This window comes from Centruroides vittatus, unplaced genomic scaffold, assembly GCF_030686945.1.
Source record: "Centruroides vittatus isolate TY-2023 unplaced genomic scaffold, ASM3068694v2 contig_641, whole genome shotgun sequence".
NCBI lineage: Eukaryota > Metazoa > Arthropoda > Arachnida > Scorpiones > Buthidae > Centruroides > Centruroides vittatus.
The window spans coordinates 156,362-173,111 of NW_027122395.1; the positions used below are offsets into that span (position 1 = coordinate 156,362).

At 30.7% G+C, this 16,750-nt stretch overlaps 1 protein-coding gene and 1 long non-coding RNA gene across 2 annotated transcripts in view; both read right to left on the minus strand.

Moving 5' to 3' along the window:
- The window catches only part of LOC136979793 (ras-related protein ORAB-1-like), a 24,821-nt gene extending 18,879 nt beyond the window's left edge, over positions 1-5,942 (minus strand). Inside the window, exon 1 of the mRNA XM_067275819.1 lies at positions 5,785-5,942. Within this exon, the coding sequence (XP_067131920.1) occupies positions 5,785-5,798 (14 nt within the window). The 5' untranslated portion in view covers positions 5,799-5,942. The remainder of the gene's footprint in view (positions 1-5,784) is intronic.
- Positions 5,943-14,556: 8,614 nt separating this feature from the next.
- LOC136979791 (uncharacterized) lies at positions 14,557-14,798 on the minus strand. The gene is made up of 2 exons (XR_010881447.1): positions 14,751-14,798; positions 14,557-14,666 (listed from the first exon to the last, which is right to left on the minus strand). It is a non-coding gene; the product is annotated as an uncharacterized lncRNA (long non-coding RNA).
- Positions 14,799-16,750: the final 1,952 nt, after the last annotated feature.

A 16,750-nucleotide genomic window follows, 5' to 3' on the forward strand; every position in this document is an offset into this window, starting at 1 on the left:
AACTGTATTTTGTATAATGGACATGCATTCCTATATATTTAATCATAACAATTAAATATATGAAAGTCAAATTTGCCTCACAAGCTGCAGTTTGACCACTATGGCTATATAATTTAAAGCGTGTTCAGATCCAGTAATAAAATATACAAAAATACATTGTTAAAAAAATATTTTATGTCTACTTCTTTCATTCTAAAATTTATAGAGTTTAAATCAGGGGTCAGCAACCTTTTTTGGCTGCAGGTCAAAATCAACCAAAATATGTGTATTAACAAGACATTTCAAGTCAATAGTATTTTCATTTTAAAACAGTCTTTTTTGGTGAATAACAGGATGAATTTTATAGAGAAAATAATTACAATACACTTTAAACTTTAAACATAAAAATTAAAATAATAATTCTAATTATTATAAAAACAAACATAACTGAATGAACTTTATTTTTCAATTCGATATCAATGGCTACCCTGATGCTGAACTTGTGACGTCAATTTAGTCAAGTCTGGCTTATAGTTAGTCATCTTAAGACGAAAAGAAGCATCTGAATTTTTGGTAGTTCTTACTGTTCGGTAGTTCGGCTCCTGTTCTTACTTAAAATAAAGGGTATACTATAGATTACTCCCTATGGAATTTCGTGTGTTTGGGTATATATCTGAACTCAGGGGACCGAGACGAGTTCAACAATACTCTACTTTTGGACCGGAGATGAAAAATAAAAAAGTTATCATACTTTTTTCCAGCGATTGCGCGATGATAGGGAGTCGCGTCGCTCTCCGCTAAGTCGGTCTCACTATCACGATCGAGAGTTGCGTGCTTGCTGTTAAAATTGCCTTTAGTAGACGGTTTCCCCCCTTTTTTTACTTCGTTCAAGAACTACCGTGAATCGATTACTAGTTTAGCACATGGCGGCGTGTGGTGGCTCCCATACGAGAGGTTAGTCGGGCCGCCATGTTCGCTGCCATAAGTCATTAACATTACCCGAAATGGCAATCGCGCAATGATCGGAAGTCACGTCGCTCTCTCCGCTCTCGTATCGTGTGTTTAACGCTCCGGGAGGTGACCGTAGTCCGACGTCATGGTTTGCAGACTTTACCGCAAGATGGCAATACTAGCAACTACGGTGCCGTTTGCATGAGAGCATTTAACAAAAGTATGGTAGTTCAAAAGTGTGCCTAACTGTTTATTTTTCGTCTCCGGTCCAAAAATAGGGTACCGTTGAACTCGTCTCGGTCCCGAGTTCAAATATATAATCAAAGTCCAGAAATTCCATAGGAAGTAATCTATAGTACACCCAAAATAAATTTCACATGTGAAAATATTTGCTCACATTTATAAGTTAAACTGAATGCAGACAAAATGGCAAAGCCAATTTTTTTCAGGAATGAAAACTTCATAGGAAGTGATGCCCAACACATTGATATCACGAAAAGATTGTAATCTTCTAATTTTTCCAAATCTTTGCGCAATCTCTTGAATTTATCTGTCCATATTGCTGAACTTTTAAAATCAATCATTTCTAAACTAAAATTGTCAACTTTAAGATATTGAAAATACTGTAAATCTAAAACATTTTCTTCTATTTTATTGGACTTTATTATAAAAGTAAACATTTTGCAGTGCTTCTTAAAAATTTGAAATCGACTCAAATTCACTTTTAATGCACAAAATCCAACTTTCGAACATTTTAAGATTGCTCTCATAAATATTTTCTTTTTCATGTTGCCCTTTTAACAAGGGAAACATTAATGTACATAAATCGAGCTAACAAATTGCATTACAAGTTGCTCAAAGGAAAGTTAATCATCTATATTACATCCCTTTGATCATTTTTTTAAAATGTAATTAAAGTTTAAATTTATAAAAATGTATTTGTACTGGTACATTTTTATAAAAAATCTACATTTAACTTTTAAAATAAAAATATTAACGCAAAAATTCTTTACTGTTTATTGCAAAAGAAAAAAATACTGTACATGCAAAATTTGCTGTCATCAACATAGGACATATGAGAACTGATAAAAGAATCAACATAAACATATTAACTTGCTGGCAATATATTATTTTTTCAGCTTTAATGACCAATGGAAATGATTAATGACTTTTGCCCAAACAGGGCAGCACTTCTTAGTAGATGCAAGCATGCAGCATGTCTTACTTTTTTATTAATGAAGAAGAAAAAATAGAATCAAGAACAAGTTTACCACAATCTTGGAATAAACTGGCAACTTTAAAAAAAAATACAAACAAGCAACAAGGCTTTTTGATGAAGAAAAGAAGCAAAACAGCAAAAATCAAATCGACATATATCTCCAGATGATCCAAATAGAGCAGTGTTCTGCAATCTTTTTCTACTTGCGGCACACCCATGACTCAACATGGCACGCCAAAATGTTATTCCGCTCAAAAACATATGATAATATTAATAGAATTACATAATGCCACTAACCTATTATTATTATTATTAAACAGACATCAACATCTGTGAGCAAATTTATTTTACATATAATTTCTTAGAATACATAAAAATGCATGGCTTGTAATAAAGGATAAACAATCATCATCTTATTTCATCAGTGCTGTGGCAGAGAATGAAATACAAGCATAAAAAACACAACTGTGATAAAAAATATATAAATAAAACTTGAAATAAACAGAATATGTAAACATTTACGTCACACCTTTCACTGTGTGACAGCACACCGGTTGCAGAACACTGAAATAGTATACTGATCAGAAAACTCTTCAGATATTATCTGCTCAATGAAGAGTGCATTGCCCAGAAATGCCATGGCTATGCCACTCTCCAGATGAAATTATCAGAGAGAGTGTCAAACACTATTGTTTATTGAGATAAAATATCCATCAAAACTTAGAAATGCTTGTATAATTAATGATGGACAAATAAAAGTAAAGCCTCCATACATCATTAATAGATCTTTCTTCATTTGGAAAAAAAAAAAAAAAACTACCTTCTGTGATATTGCTGTAAGAATTATTACATCCTACCATACTACAAATCTTCATTTCTTTATTCAAGTGGAAAAATTCACCAAATTTGCCATGTTAGCTCAGTCATAACACTATTGTTTGTAACTACAATGTTCATATACTTTACTTCATTAAATTTAAAAAGGGAATGAAAACAAATTAGATCTGCCAAATCTTGTAGGTTTTCCATGAATTTCTCCACCTCTTGATTTTGTTGTATCAAAAATTCAATTAATTCTTTGAAGCACGATGTTAAATTTATGGAGGGGTACAAACTTTTTTTAAATTTAATGGAGTAATATATAAACAAAAGAACGGAGTCCCCATGGAAAGTCCTATGTCTGGATTCCTATGTGAACTAGTAATAAGAAAATTGGAAAAGATCATCATCGAAGATTTCGCAGATAGCATCGTTATATACAAACAATATGTTGATGATGTATTAATAATTTGGAAAGATGACCAACACATTAATGATTTCTTAACCACAGTCAACGACAATGAACATGGTTTGAAACTAAAATTAGAACAAAAAAGCCGAAGAAACATCCATTTCTTGGATATTAACATGGAATTTAAGCAAGGAAACATACAAACGACAATATATTTGAAACCAACACACCGTTATACATACCGGCATGTTCGAAAGACCCGTTTAAGTATAAGCTATTTGCATTTAAGGCGCTCATCAAAAGGGCCTTCTTATACTGCACTACAATGTTCACTATTTTACCACAAGAGGTCTCCATCAGTTACACAAAACATAGGTATGGAGCCAATAATATTTTTGTAATTTCTGATCAGAAATCTTGTGAAAAGAGAGATATAAAATATATTGAACAAAACTGTGAAGAATTTCACATCGAGTTATAAAAACAGAAGCCTAACCATCTGGTTGTCAGCTGTCATTAGTAATATTGCAATTATACAAAAATAAACAATTAAAATATTAATTACACACAACAAAACAATTTTAATTCTTTTCATCTTGTAGGCATTAAGAGGATTTTTCTCCATTCTCATCACAGGTTCAGCTAGACCCAAAATGGGAATAAACTGATTGAGAACAAGACAACATATCAAGGTAATATAAACATTTCAAAACCCAATGTTATATTATAAATGCATTAACTTTCATATCGGAGCCAAACAAAAGCCAAGTGAACGTAATGTAAACATTACAGCAATCATTTGGCTCTGATATCAAAGTTAACTTATCCATGGAAATTTCTAAATTAATCTGAACTTGAATCTGAATCATTTTTTTACTTTTCCTGCCCTGTGGATACTAATAGGATCCTTTAATCATGCCCATCATGGATTTGGCCAGGCACAAAAGTGGCTAAGAACAGAGCCCAACATACCTAAGATAGTATAAACAGCTTTGAATGAGGTAGTTGGGACCTTATCAGAGCTGTACACCAGGAATAAAAATAGTCAGAGAAACTGATGGTCTACTTTTAACTCTTTGCAAAATACAAGCTCTCCAAACTCAGCCTATCTAGAATTTTGAACACACTCAAACATGAGATAAAATTTAAAAAATCCAGAAATACAACTGTCAAAACAATTGCTTTCCATTTCACTGGAGACAGTTAAAAGTTCAAAATATGAGAAACATCAATGCACCAACTACTTCCAGGGCATAATTTCAGTTAAGCTGCACACTCCATGAATATCTCGGGCACAATTACAGATATGGTTGCTTTGACTGATTCGGTTACTTAGTGAGGTCTAAAATTTGGGAGAGTTCAAACCCTCATTCAGAATCAAAATTTCCTCCAAGACAAAACAATCCTTGAAAAATTCCTGGGATTTTTCAATCCATTCAGATGTTTCTGGGCCTCCCAGAGCAATAGTCTGCACCTTAACCACTTGGCCTCTCAGCCACAGGATAATGCCTTCACTTCCATGACCATCCAGTAATCAATTCTAAAATTAACAAGTTATACTTAATGCACTCATTAATTTTAAACACAGTCTGAAATTATAGTTTGAATTTTATCATTGACATACTGCAGAGAAGAGGATGCTTTATTGTAAGTGGAGATCTAAAAATTTTGAACTCTACAGCTCTCGCGATTAATTCAGCCAATAGCTGAAAGAGGCGAGCCCATAGGTACTCCTGCTTTTATAAACAAACATTACCATTGAAACAAAAATAATTGTTTTCTGTAATTTGTAAAAGCATCTCCCTCATCCCAGTATCCATGGTATGCAACAATCAGTAAGGTGTTTACGAGCATAACTACTTCAAAATAAGGCACTGACAAGTATCAGTTTTCAAAGAAATGGTACAATTTCATAGGTATAGCCCCTTACTACAGTTGTAATGGGGGTTACAAGAAGGTCTGTACATATCTCCCACTCTCGAGACAGGTGGAAGATACGTACAGACTCACCTCTCTCGGTTATTTCAACCGAATCGATCTCGAGAACTTACCGTTCGAAGTTTGTTAAGTTTGTATGACTTTTCTCATTTGATATTTAAGAAGTGAATGGAGCAATGACGACATTCAGCTCTTTGGAAGAGAAAACATTTATTTTTCTACATTATTTACCGTTAAAAACTCTCAAATCAACAGATACGTGTAAAATTCATACTGAAAATAAGATTTAATAGCTTATAAATATCAAAAACTTACAATAAAACAGTTTAATGATTTTTAATACAAAAATACAATCTTCTGCATTTATATTTGCTTTAAAAGTACAATTTACACCATTTGAAAGCCATTTATACCTTTAAATGCAATTAAATGACCATTCAATGAGAATAAAAAAGAAAATACTTACTATTCTGGATTCATTTTATATATAAATTGGTAATTTCGCTTTTATTATATTTTATTACAAAGGTAAGAACATTAAATAAGGACAATAAAACGATACGAAGATGATAAATGTCCTTCCAAACACCAAAACGCACTAGAAAGATGGCTGTTTGTTTTCCACTATCGTTTGGTACTAATTTCCCTTAAAATTTCCCTACCATTTTTATTCTTTACCGTTTAATACTTTAAAAACAAAAAATACATTTAAATTTTTAAATTATTAAATAGTATTAACATTAATTTTATTTTAAATTAAATATTTTGATGCAATCAATTCTATATTGTAACTGATAATTTCCCTACATATGTATCTAAATTAATTACAATTTAATTTTTAAACATTTAAATGTAATGTTAATAGATGGTAATTAGGTAGTAAACAAAATATGTTATTTTTTTATTTATATAAACTTATGACATTATTATTTTTCAAAATTTCTAGAGTAATTTCGAAATTAGTTTCTCTAAGTTGACAGAAATTTCTGTAAGTTTTTTATTGATTTTGTAATGTAAATGACGTAATCGCTCGCGGTAGGGAATGTTTTGAGATTGTATAATTTTATTACCGGAAGTCAACATTTTAATTTTATTATTATTTTTTATTTAAAATATTAAAAATTAAAAAATTTTTTTACTTTTAACTTAATAAGTAATTTTATTTGATATTATTTCAAAATTCAACACTTATTACTCACGTGATTACATGATCTGTGACGTTCCTTACTTTGAATTTAAAAAAACAATTAAATGTAACAATTCGCTGTATTTAAACATTATTTAACGAATTGTTACGACACTATTTTATTATTTTAAAAAGAAAATTGCTTAAAATCTGCATCACTGCCGTAATTATTAAAGAAATTTTAAAATAATTTATTAAAATTTCCGTATAAATTATTTAATTGTTTTCATTAAACTCTTCGTAATATGAGAATCGGAATTATTGATTTTTGGGTGGTTTAAATGCGTTTTACATTGAATTAAATAAAGATGCGTTTTAGTTTAATTATTGATTCCGTCGCTTATAAATCTAAAAATATGCAGGTCAGACATCATAACGACAAATCAGGTTAGACTTATTTAAAACAAAGACAACAAGATTGATTATTCTCGTGATTCTGTGAGGTATCCCCATGCTTTCTAGCCATGAAAAGAATGTAAAGTATTTCAGTAAATATTCTGATAATTATAAATAAACATTATTTTTTTATATTTACGTCCTCGGGGTTTTTATCTTAAATATTGTATTCGTCATAATTGTGGGTGCTTAACGGTGACGCGTTATCCTATCGGCAAAAAGTACAATTGCAGGGATCCCAAACTAATCTTTTATATGAAAATCTTTCCCCAAAATATTTTTCTGAAGAAAAATGAAGACAATACTGTACATGGGGCTCTAATTCAAATTTGCCTGAGCCTCATGAAGATATAAAGTGCCACTAGTGTTGTAAAAATGAACCCTTTGTAACTCGTGAAAGGAATTGCAGTACGTCAAAATGGAAGAAATATTACAGAATATCATGAAAAAGTCAAAAATATAGAATTGAATTTTTTCATATTTCATGGCATGCTATGAAATCTTTTTCACTTTTGAGAAATTGCTTTCTATATGATGCATTTATAAAAGTATCACATAGAAATTCGTACACAATTACACAATTCATTTATATGAATGGCAGAATATAGATCAGGCGGCATAGATTCTGATTGGCTTTGTTGAGGTAGGAAAACCGGAATCGTGGCTACTGTGTTTACCGTGTTGGAAGCTAATATGGTCGCTGATTATCACAAAATCAGAAATTAAACCGATCACTCATCAAGAAATTAGCTTCACAACGCGGATATTTAAAAATAAACATATAAATAGAAAATAAAAGCTAGACGTACACAATACAAGATGTAACAATTGATCCATTGTCAATGATGTCACGAAATTGTCGTACAGCGTCACACATGGCAACAAAACACATCGCTTGAGCCACCTATAATAAGCGTTGAGAAAAGATGGCGTTTTCATATATTAATTTATCTACAGACTCCTACCACCTTCAATTGTTTTGCAATACAAATCACAAATCACGATATATCCGGTAGAAATGGACAAATTGGGACATTCGGAGGAAGTTTTGAAAAGGAGTCACATTTAGGGAATGTTCATAAATGACGTCCACACTGGAGGGGTTAAGTAAAAATGAGATAATACACGTAACATGACATAAACACGTTTATCTGCTTTAAAGTAACATTGTCATTCCGTCACGTGATATCATTAACACATCGTTAATGATTTGGAACTAAGAAAGATAATAGGCAATTCTCAAAATCACATTGTTAAATATTTTCATAAAACGGAAAATTACAAATAATTTTAGCAGAACTTTAAAAGCTTAAAAAATACAATAGTTTCATTCAGTGAATCATTGCATATACCTGTATAATAAATAACAATATATTTATTTTCAATTTATGTATAGTGTATATAAAATAAATATAAATAAAACGAAAAAATACACATATTTAACTCCTTTCACCCTGTGGGTAATAAGAGGGCTCATGTGTAAGATTTCGTTGAGGTAGATTCACAGTGGGGTTGCCAGATGATGACAGATATACATCACGACATGCTGACAACCCAAAAAATTTCTTGAGTTTTTTTCGATTTCGGATTAGATCTCGTACCTACCGGAGCGGTAGGCTATCAAATTAATGGCACATCGCCAAAAATGTATTTAATAATTATCCTCTAACGTGAAGCAAAATTACTTTTAGAATAAAATATTTTCAAACGAATCATTTCTATTGACAACTTAACGTTTATTAAAGATTAAGTCTCTTGTGAAATAACACAATAGCATATTTTAAATATAATAATGCAAATCACTAAAGTGCCTGTACAAACATTACGTGCTTACTCTCATTTTTGGGTTAAAATTTAAACATGAAGTATCTCTTAGCACTGACTTTTGTATTTAGTTATGCAGAAAAGTGGGAAATTGTCGATATGAACGATTCTGAAGCACAAACGGTTGTCAAATCGACAGTTGATGCCATTAACTTTCATGTAAAATATTCTTATTACTTCAGATTGAATGAAGTGTTAAGCATCAGAAGACAGGTAAGAACTTTTTATTTATTCAATTTTCTAGTGAAATCCATACACGGTCTTCAAAAATTTAATTCAAAGTTTTTAATTACCGTATTTACTCGCAACTTTTACAAAGTTTTTAATTACCGTATTTTTTTTGCCACTCGCATTACCATAAGCTCCCTAGTAGTAACTTTTAGAACTAATTTTATACCACATATCTGTAAACGGCAGCATACCTAATTTCGTAGAGTTAAGACTGTTGCATTTTCCTCCAAACAGTCTGGAATAAGGGTAATTTAATTACGTTTATCTTGTATGATAACTTTCTTCATATTTTTTAGAAATACGCTGAAGGAAGGAAGTACGACTTGGTTATTAATATTCGTCAAACTTCATGTATGAAGCATCGTAATGGCTATGTACAACTTGAAAACTGCTTGTTCTTAAGATCTGTGGTGAGTTTTAATTTATATATTTATATTGTGAATTCTTTCTTGAATATGCAATCAATTGTTTTTCATTTGTTAGTCTTTAAATATTTCCCTCAATTTATTGAAGTCTTTTACTGAGTCTCGGAATTTTTCTTTACAATATATTTTCATTAAAATTATGATGATATTTATAATGCTATTTTACATTTACAGTACATAAAAAACTGTCACGCAGTATTGATCATTAAGGAAGAGGTAATACATTTTCAATATTGTAACTGCTTTTATGATTTATAGAAATTACGTTGTATAAAAGAAGCTGTAATAAACGGAATAAGTAAAGTAATTCGATTGTATTGAATGCATATCATGTGTTGTAGATAATGTAAACAATAATATAAGAATTATTTACAGGTTTGCAATACAATAAGTTAAATTTATTGCATATTTTTGTAGAACGGTTAAACTATCAGCGTACCACTTTGGGGAACACAGAATCGAATCAGGTCGAACAACACAAGGAAATTTTTGTGTTGGTTCGACCCTTATATTTCAGATAACGGGGAGATAACGGGGATCGCATGTATCTCATAGAACGATTAATTTAAAAAGGCGAAGTGGCGAGGCTTTACATGATTAATTAATGTCATTTCTTGAATCAGAGTATCCATTACTTTATATAAAAATTATATAAATTTACATATACATTATATAAAAATTAATTAAAATATAAATTACTATGTACAGTACTTGAGTGAAAGGTTACATTGCTTAGGTTGAAGTTATGTCAATTTAAAAAGAAATGTAGTATTATTCATTAAAATAAATTATCTGGTTAAATCATTGTTGTTTTTTTTATTTTTAATGAAAAAATACTTTTAAAACATTATATATTTTAACACATTTAAGGTTTATATTACAAAACCCTATGCACATATTTTTTTTAAAAAATACAGGGTGGGGCATAAGCAACTCCCTTTTTAATTTCTATTAGTTGAAATTATTAAAAATTTTAATTTTTATTGAACAAAAATTACATAAATACAAGAACAAAAAATGCAACAACAAAAATACAATGATTAAATATTAATGGACATACTCAAAATGTTCCCGTTCATATTCAATGCAATACTGAACTCTACTAGCAACACTTCTACAAACTTTTTGAACCACATTTCCATGGTAATTACAGAAAATTTCTCTGCAATTACTTGTTTTAATTCAGGAATTGTTTTTAGTTTGATGCTGTAAACCTGATCCTTCAATACATCCCACAAAAAAAAAGTCCGGTGGTGTTAGGTCTAGTGATCATGATGACCACTCAATAGGTTCTCGTCGTCCTATCCATCTCTCCTCAAAATTTTGATTTATAAAAAGAAAACGAAATTTAAATAATAAAGAAAAGTTACATTATAACATATATCTAAAATAATTTCACATAAAATTAAAACATTTAAATTTTTGCAAATTAAAAAGGGCGTTACTTATGCCCCAGTGGGGCCCGCTCTAGGGGCGGGCAACCCGGACGTTTCTCCAAGGCGCCAAAGTTTAGGGGCGCCATTTTGGCTGTAAGTGTGACAAAAATATTGATGTGTTAAATACTCAATTAATAGAAAATTTCACGTATCGATTTTTTCGTTCTCTAAAAATTTACAGTGCGTAGTGTATTTATATTGTTTATGTCTAAAAGCTAAAAATATTTACACTATTATTGAAAAATTGTTTGAACATTCATATAATTCTCTGAACAGGATAGCATTAGCACGCAAGCAGAGCGCTGCTTCAGCTTGTGTTTGAACGTGCATAGACTCGCTTATACTTACCTCTAATTATAAATGAGCTGTTTCATTACACAATAGCATTATTCTCGCTATTACGTCGGTAGTTATAACAAGTGGAAGTTCATAAAATTTACTTAAGTGCGATTTCTTAATTTTTAAAAGTAAGTACATCTATAATTAAGCTGTTTAGTTTGATAGATACTAGTTTATCGTAAATCGATTATCGAATCGAAACAATGAAAGCGTTTTTAAATAAAAGAAATATTTAATTTATCCAAAAAGGCTGTTTATTAAATCAATAAAATATTGTATTAAATTTGAATGTATTCTATAGGTATAATTATTTATATTTTTGTTTTATGAAAATAAATATTTGAATCAATAATATAAGACATTTATTAAGTTCTTTGCTTAGATAAAACGCATTTTCTAATAATATATTTGAATAATTGAACTGAATAAAATCTCAAAATCAAGAATTATAAAATTGTTTTTAATGACTATTTACGGTTTTCTGAAATATTTGTTATTATAACATACATATATAAAAACACTAGACTTTCTTTGCGTTCACAGGATACAAAAAATATTATGTGTAAGCCATAAATATATGTCCATTGACAGAATATAATTTTAAGTTATGTTAATTACGGTTTTAGCTTATTTAGAACAAGGATAGATCTTTATTTTTTTAAATATTATTTTATAGTTTACATTATTCAATTTGAGTTATGTGCGTGCCTCTTCCAGAATGTCTAACGGGCAAAGAAAACTGTCTGGTTACCAGTACAAAAAACGAAGGATAAAAAAGGAAACCGAAAGGCAAAGACAAGCTGGCGGGTTAAAAAATTATATCCAGAGTTGTACCAAAAGAAACGATGACTCTGAGAATCCAACATCAAGTCCGGTCATAAAAGAAAATACAAAATCGTCAGAGGATGATGATGACAAACAAATGGACGAAGTTTCTGAATCAGTTGGAACGAACGACACTCTGACTCTATCATCACCACATAAAAGCATTGAAAAAACTGACACCCACAGAACTAATAACTTTGAGTACAGATCCAGCATTGTGGCCAAGAGTTGTAGTAAGAGAAGGTTCACCTAAATAGGAGCATAAATAGTAAGAGAAGATGCACCATTGCATAATTACAAATTTCCTTTCAATGACACTGGTCGACGTTTTAGCGTAAATTATTATACACGAATTTTAAGCAACGGAGAGCAAGTTTTACGAGACTGGCTAGTGTACTCTCTTTCACAAAACTGCGTTTACTGCTTCTGTTGCAAAATTTTCGGCTGTATAGTTAGATCTCTTTCAAAGGAGGGTTTTAAAAGTTGGAAGCACCTCGGCGAAACTTTAAAAGAGCATGAAATTTCCAAAAATCATATTCAGGCCCAAAAATCATGGCTAGAAATGAACCAAAGGTTAAAGTGTTGAAAAACTATAGATGCGGCCGCTCAAAGAAGTATTACTGCCGAAACAAATCATTGGAACGAGGTGCTTCTAAGAATCGTAGCAATTACTAAAATGCTTGGTAAAAGTGGTCTGGCTTTTCGAGGTACAAGCGACAAGTTGTTTGAGTATAAAAACGGTAATTTTTTAAAATTAGTTGAGTTGCTATCTCAATTTGATTTTATTCTAAAAAAGCACGTCCATAGAGTGTTAAAAAAAGGAAAGACATAAAGCTCACTGGAAAATATACAAAACGAGATAATAGATCTGCTGCATCAAAGTGTAAAATCTCATCTTATTGATGAAATAAAAAATACAAATATTTTTCCATAATTTTTGACTGTACTCCTGATATTAGTAGAGTAGAGCAAATGACTCTTGTAATCAGATATGTTTTAATCAATAAATTTAACACTGGTGTTGAAATTAAAATTAATGAAAGCTTTTTTTACCAGTCGAAAAATCCACAGGAAAACAAATGTCTGATATTATAATTGGAGAACTTAATGACTCGGGTTTAGATTTGCAGAATATCAGAAGGCAGGGATACGATAACGGGTCCAAATGAGGGACGATATAGCAGGAGTGCTAGAATTAAACAATATAATTAGCCAGCATTCTATGTTCCGTGTAGCAGCCATTCTCTCAATCTTGCTGTTAATGATATGGCAAAAGCATCTTTGTAAGCCGCTAATTGCTTCAACACGGTCCGAAAAATATATTTATTTCTTTCAACATTTACTTTTCGATGCGCAATACTTTTAAAACATGTTCAAGGTTTAACTTTAAAACCATTGAGAGACACTAGATGGGAGAGTAGGATAGGGACTTTAAAGCCTTTGAGATTTCATTTGGGAGATGTATACGACGCCTCGCTAAGCATTTACGAAAACCAAGACGTTGATAATTTAATAAGAGACGAGGCCTCGGGTTTATAAAATTGTATTAAACAATTTAAGTTTTTGTGTTCATTAGTTATTTGGCATAAAATACTAAATTCCATTAATCCAATAAGCAAGTTGATGCAAACGAAAGATTTTGATTTAGCCTCTACACTTGATCTTTTACATAAGGTTCAAAATCGCCAAGGTCGCAAATTTCCAGATTAAATTTATGACGAAAAATATTACGAGTTATAATGATGACAATTACTTTATATTGTCACTAAATTTCTGTTTAGACAATACGTGATTGGGCAGCGCATAGAATCCGTTACTTTTTAATAACATTTCTTTGCAACAGAGCCTTCGCTAAAAACAGTCATTTCGGGAACGTTTTTGTAGAGTTAATGAAATGTCCAAAAAATACAATAATGTGTTCTTTTGCTTTATTCAATGGTGTAGGTATATATTCATCAATATTATCTAAAAAACTAATAACAATAATACGCATAAAATCTTTTTGAAGCAAAATACATCAAAAATGAAGATTAGTTGCTATTTTCATGCATACAATTTAAGAAATATAAAAACATCGGTAACTTTTATAATTAAATTCACATTACATGCATAGAAGTAATGTTTTTTATTATAAGTACAATTTTTTTTGTGACGATAACTAAAATTGTAAATGTTTTATTCAATTTTAGTAACGTTGTCGGAAATGATCGGCGTTTCGGAATGATAAGAATGTTTGTTGAATGACGATAATGATATTATCGGGTATAGTAAAGGTATATTTTAATTATGAACGATAGTTTCAGAAATGAAAGCTGTTTATTTATAAAGCCATAACATTTATACTTAAACTAAGTAAAGTTAATTTTATGTTAAGGAAAGTTATATAATACATTCTAAAATAAATTGTGAAACAAAAGCTTCTTAACTTTGTAAAGACTTATTTACAAAACAAAGCAAAAAATAATTAATTAGAAAAGCCTTACTGTCCTTACAATTTATTATCATTTAAAGTCAATTTACGTGGACGTTATTTATTAATAGGACCTTGTACTGGTGTATTGGCACAGTAATGAGAGTTAATTCAGTAAAATTTCTTTATTTTATCACCTGTAGTAGCAATATCCGTACACATTTTACACGTGTTTCGGGCTAGCATGCCCCTCATCAGCAGTATTACCACTATGTACTATAAATAACAATAAAACATATAAGTTACAATAAAATCTAAAATATTCCAAAAAATAATAATAAAATACAATTTAAAACCTACTGTGAATACATATCTCAATTCCGAGTATGAATAGATGTTTTTCGTTTTACACTGTACAGGAATGGCAAACGTAAAACCTTAATGTAAGTTTCTTTCTTACAAGTTGTGTTGTATTATTTTATCAGTTTATCTTTGGTTGTTTATTATGTTTTACCTTTAATTATACAGCAAATTGTTCAATAGTGAAAAGGAAATTGTCAATTTAAGTCGAAATACGTATTTACACAATCTCTGTAATTGTAAAACGAAAAACATCTATTCATACTCGGAATTGAGATATGTATTCACAGTAGGTTTTAAATTGTATTTTATTATTATTTTTTGGAATATTTTAGATTTTATTGTAACTTATATGTTTTATTGTTATTTATAGTACATAGTGGTAATACTGCTGATGAGGGGCATGCTATCCCGAAACACGTGTAAAATGTGTACGGATATTGCTACTACAGGTGATAAAATAAAGAAATTTTACTGAATTAACTCTCATTACTGTGCCAATACACCAGTACAAGGTCCTATTAATAAATAACGTCCACGTAGACGACTTTAAATGAAAGCAAAAAATAATTCTTAAATCTTTCGAAAACATCAATATCAGTATCGAAATACTGTAATAATATTCTCTATTCTGTTCTTTTTTTATTAATGGTGTCGGAATAATTATTATTATTCCGACACAAATAGAAATCCACTTGTGGATTTCCATTTGTGTCCGAATAATTTTGTTGGTAATAATTATGGTAATTTATTAGAATAGGTTAGGTTAGGTTAGGTTAGAACGTGCGTCCCCACTGTTTCTCTTCTTCTATTTGCTGGAATCAGAGACAAGCTGCCATCTAGGAACCATAGGTAACATTAACCCAAATGTTAAAAAGAAATTCATATAAAGAGTTTGGTTTTTTTGCCTACCATCGTTAAGTTTATCGCGATTTTTGCATGGTAAGAAATGGCACAATTTTATTAGTAAAATAGACACCAATTGAAAATATATTTAAAATTTTTAAGATATCATATTTTTTCGTAATGCTACCTCTAAGAAACTGTACCATTTACAGCTGAATATCAAACTGTAATCTTCCAACCGATCACCTTTCGCGATAAACGGACCAAATATTTAAACTCCGTACCCTTGAAAACCCCTTGAGAACCAAATATAAACATAATTTGTGTTGGCTGGTAACCTCGTATTATGTAATTTTCCTATTAGAATGCCACCATACCAGTCGGTCCAATAGAAAGAAGGGGCTGTTGCGGAAGAAGGTTGAAGTAATTCGACCAAAAGCAGTAGTTGTCCTCCTGTCGGAAGACAGGATGGTCAACGACAACTAATTAATACTGGTGTACTATTACTATTTGAAAAGTTATCCATGTTAGACAGGTTGTGATGGCCCCGCTACTCTTAACGTGCAAAAGACGATATAAAACTTTTTTCAGTAAAAGAAAAAACTTTTATGTAACACTGGCCCCTATTTAGATGTTACTAATGCGAAGAAAACCCAGAAAACTCAACATGGCCATGAGTGAACCCGACGATTGACTACCGGTGTTTGGTGGTTTTATCCACTCGGTTATTGGAGGGTACTGTACTAATTAAAATACAATTTAAAAAAATGCAGATCTATAAATTCACACTGTAGTTCATCTGCTGTTTGTCTTTCCTTAATCTAGAAGCAAAGTTTTTCAGATAAAAGTCGAGACCACTCATGGAAATCGCAAGAAAAAAATCCAGATTTTCTATGTATAAACTTCTGATTTGTAACAAAAGTCATGTTATTTCAATTCAAAATTTTTTTCCTGAACGCTTAAATACATAATCGGCAAGACGCCATTGCTAACAAGAAAAGTATGATGTAAGGGGCAAAACACTACTACAAGTGCTATGTGGAATCTATCGCAGTAATGACATGATGGCGTTTCTACTTCGCGCTATATTATTGTCACAGTTATTCAGTGAACACAATATATATATTTTTAATTTGTATTTTTTTTGATAAGAA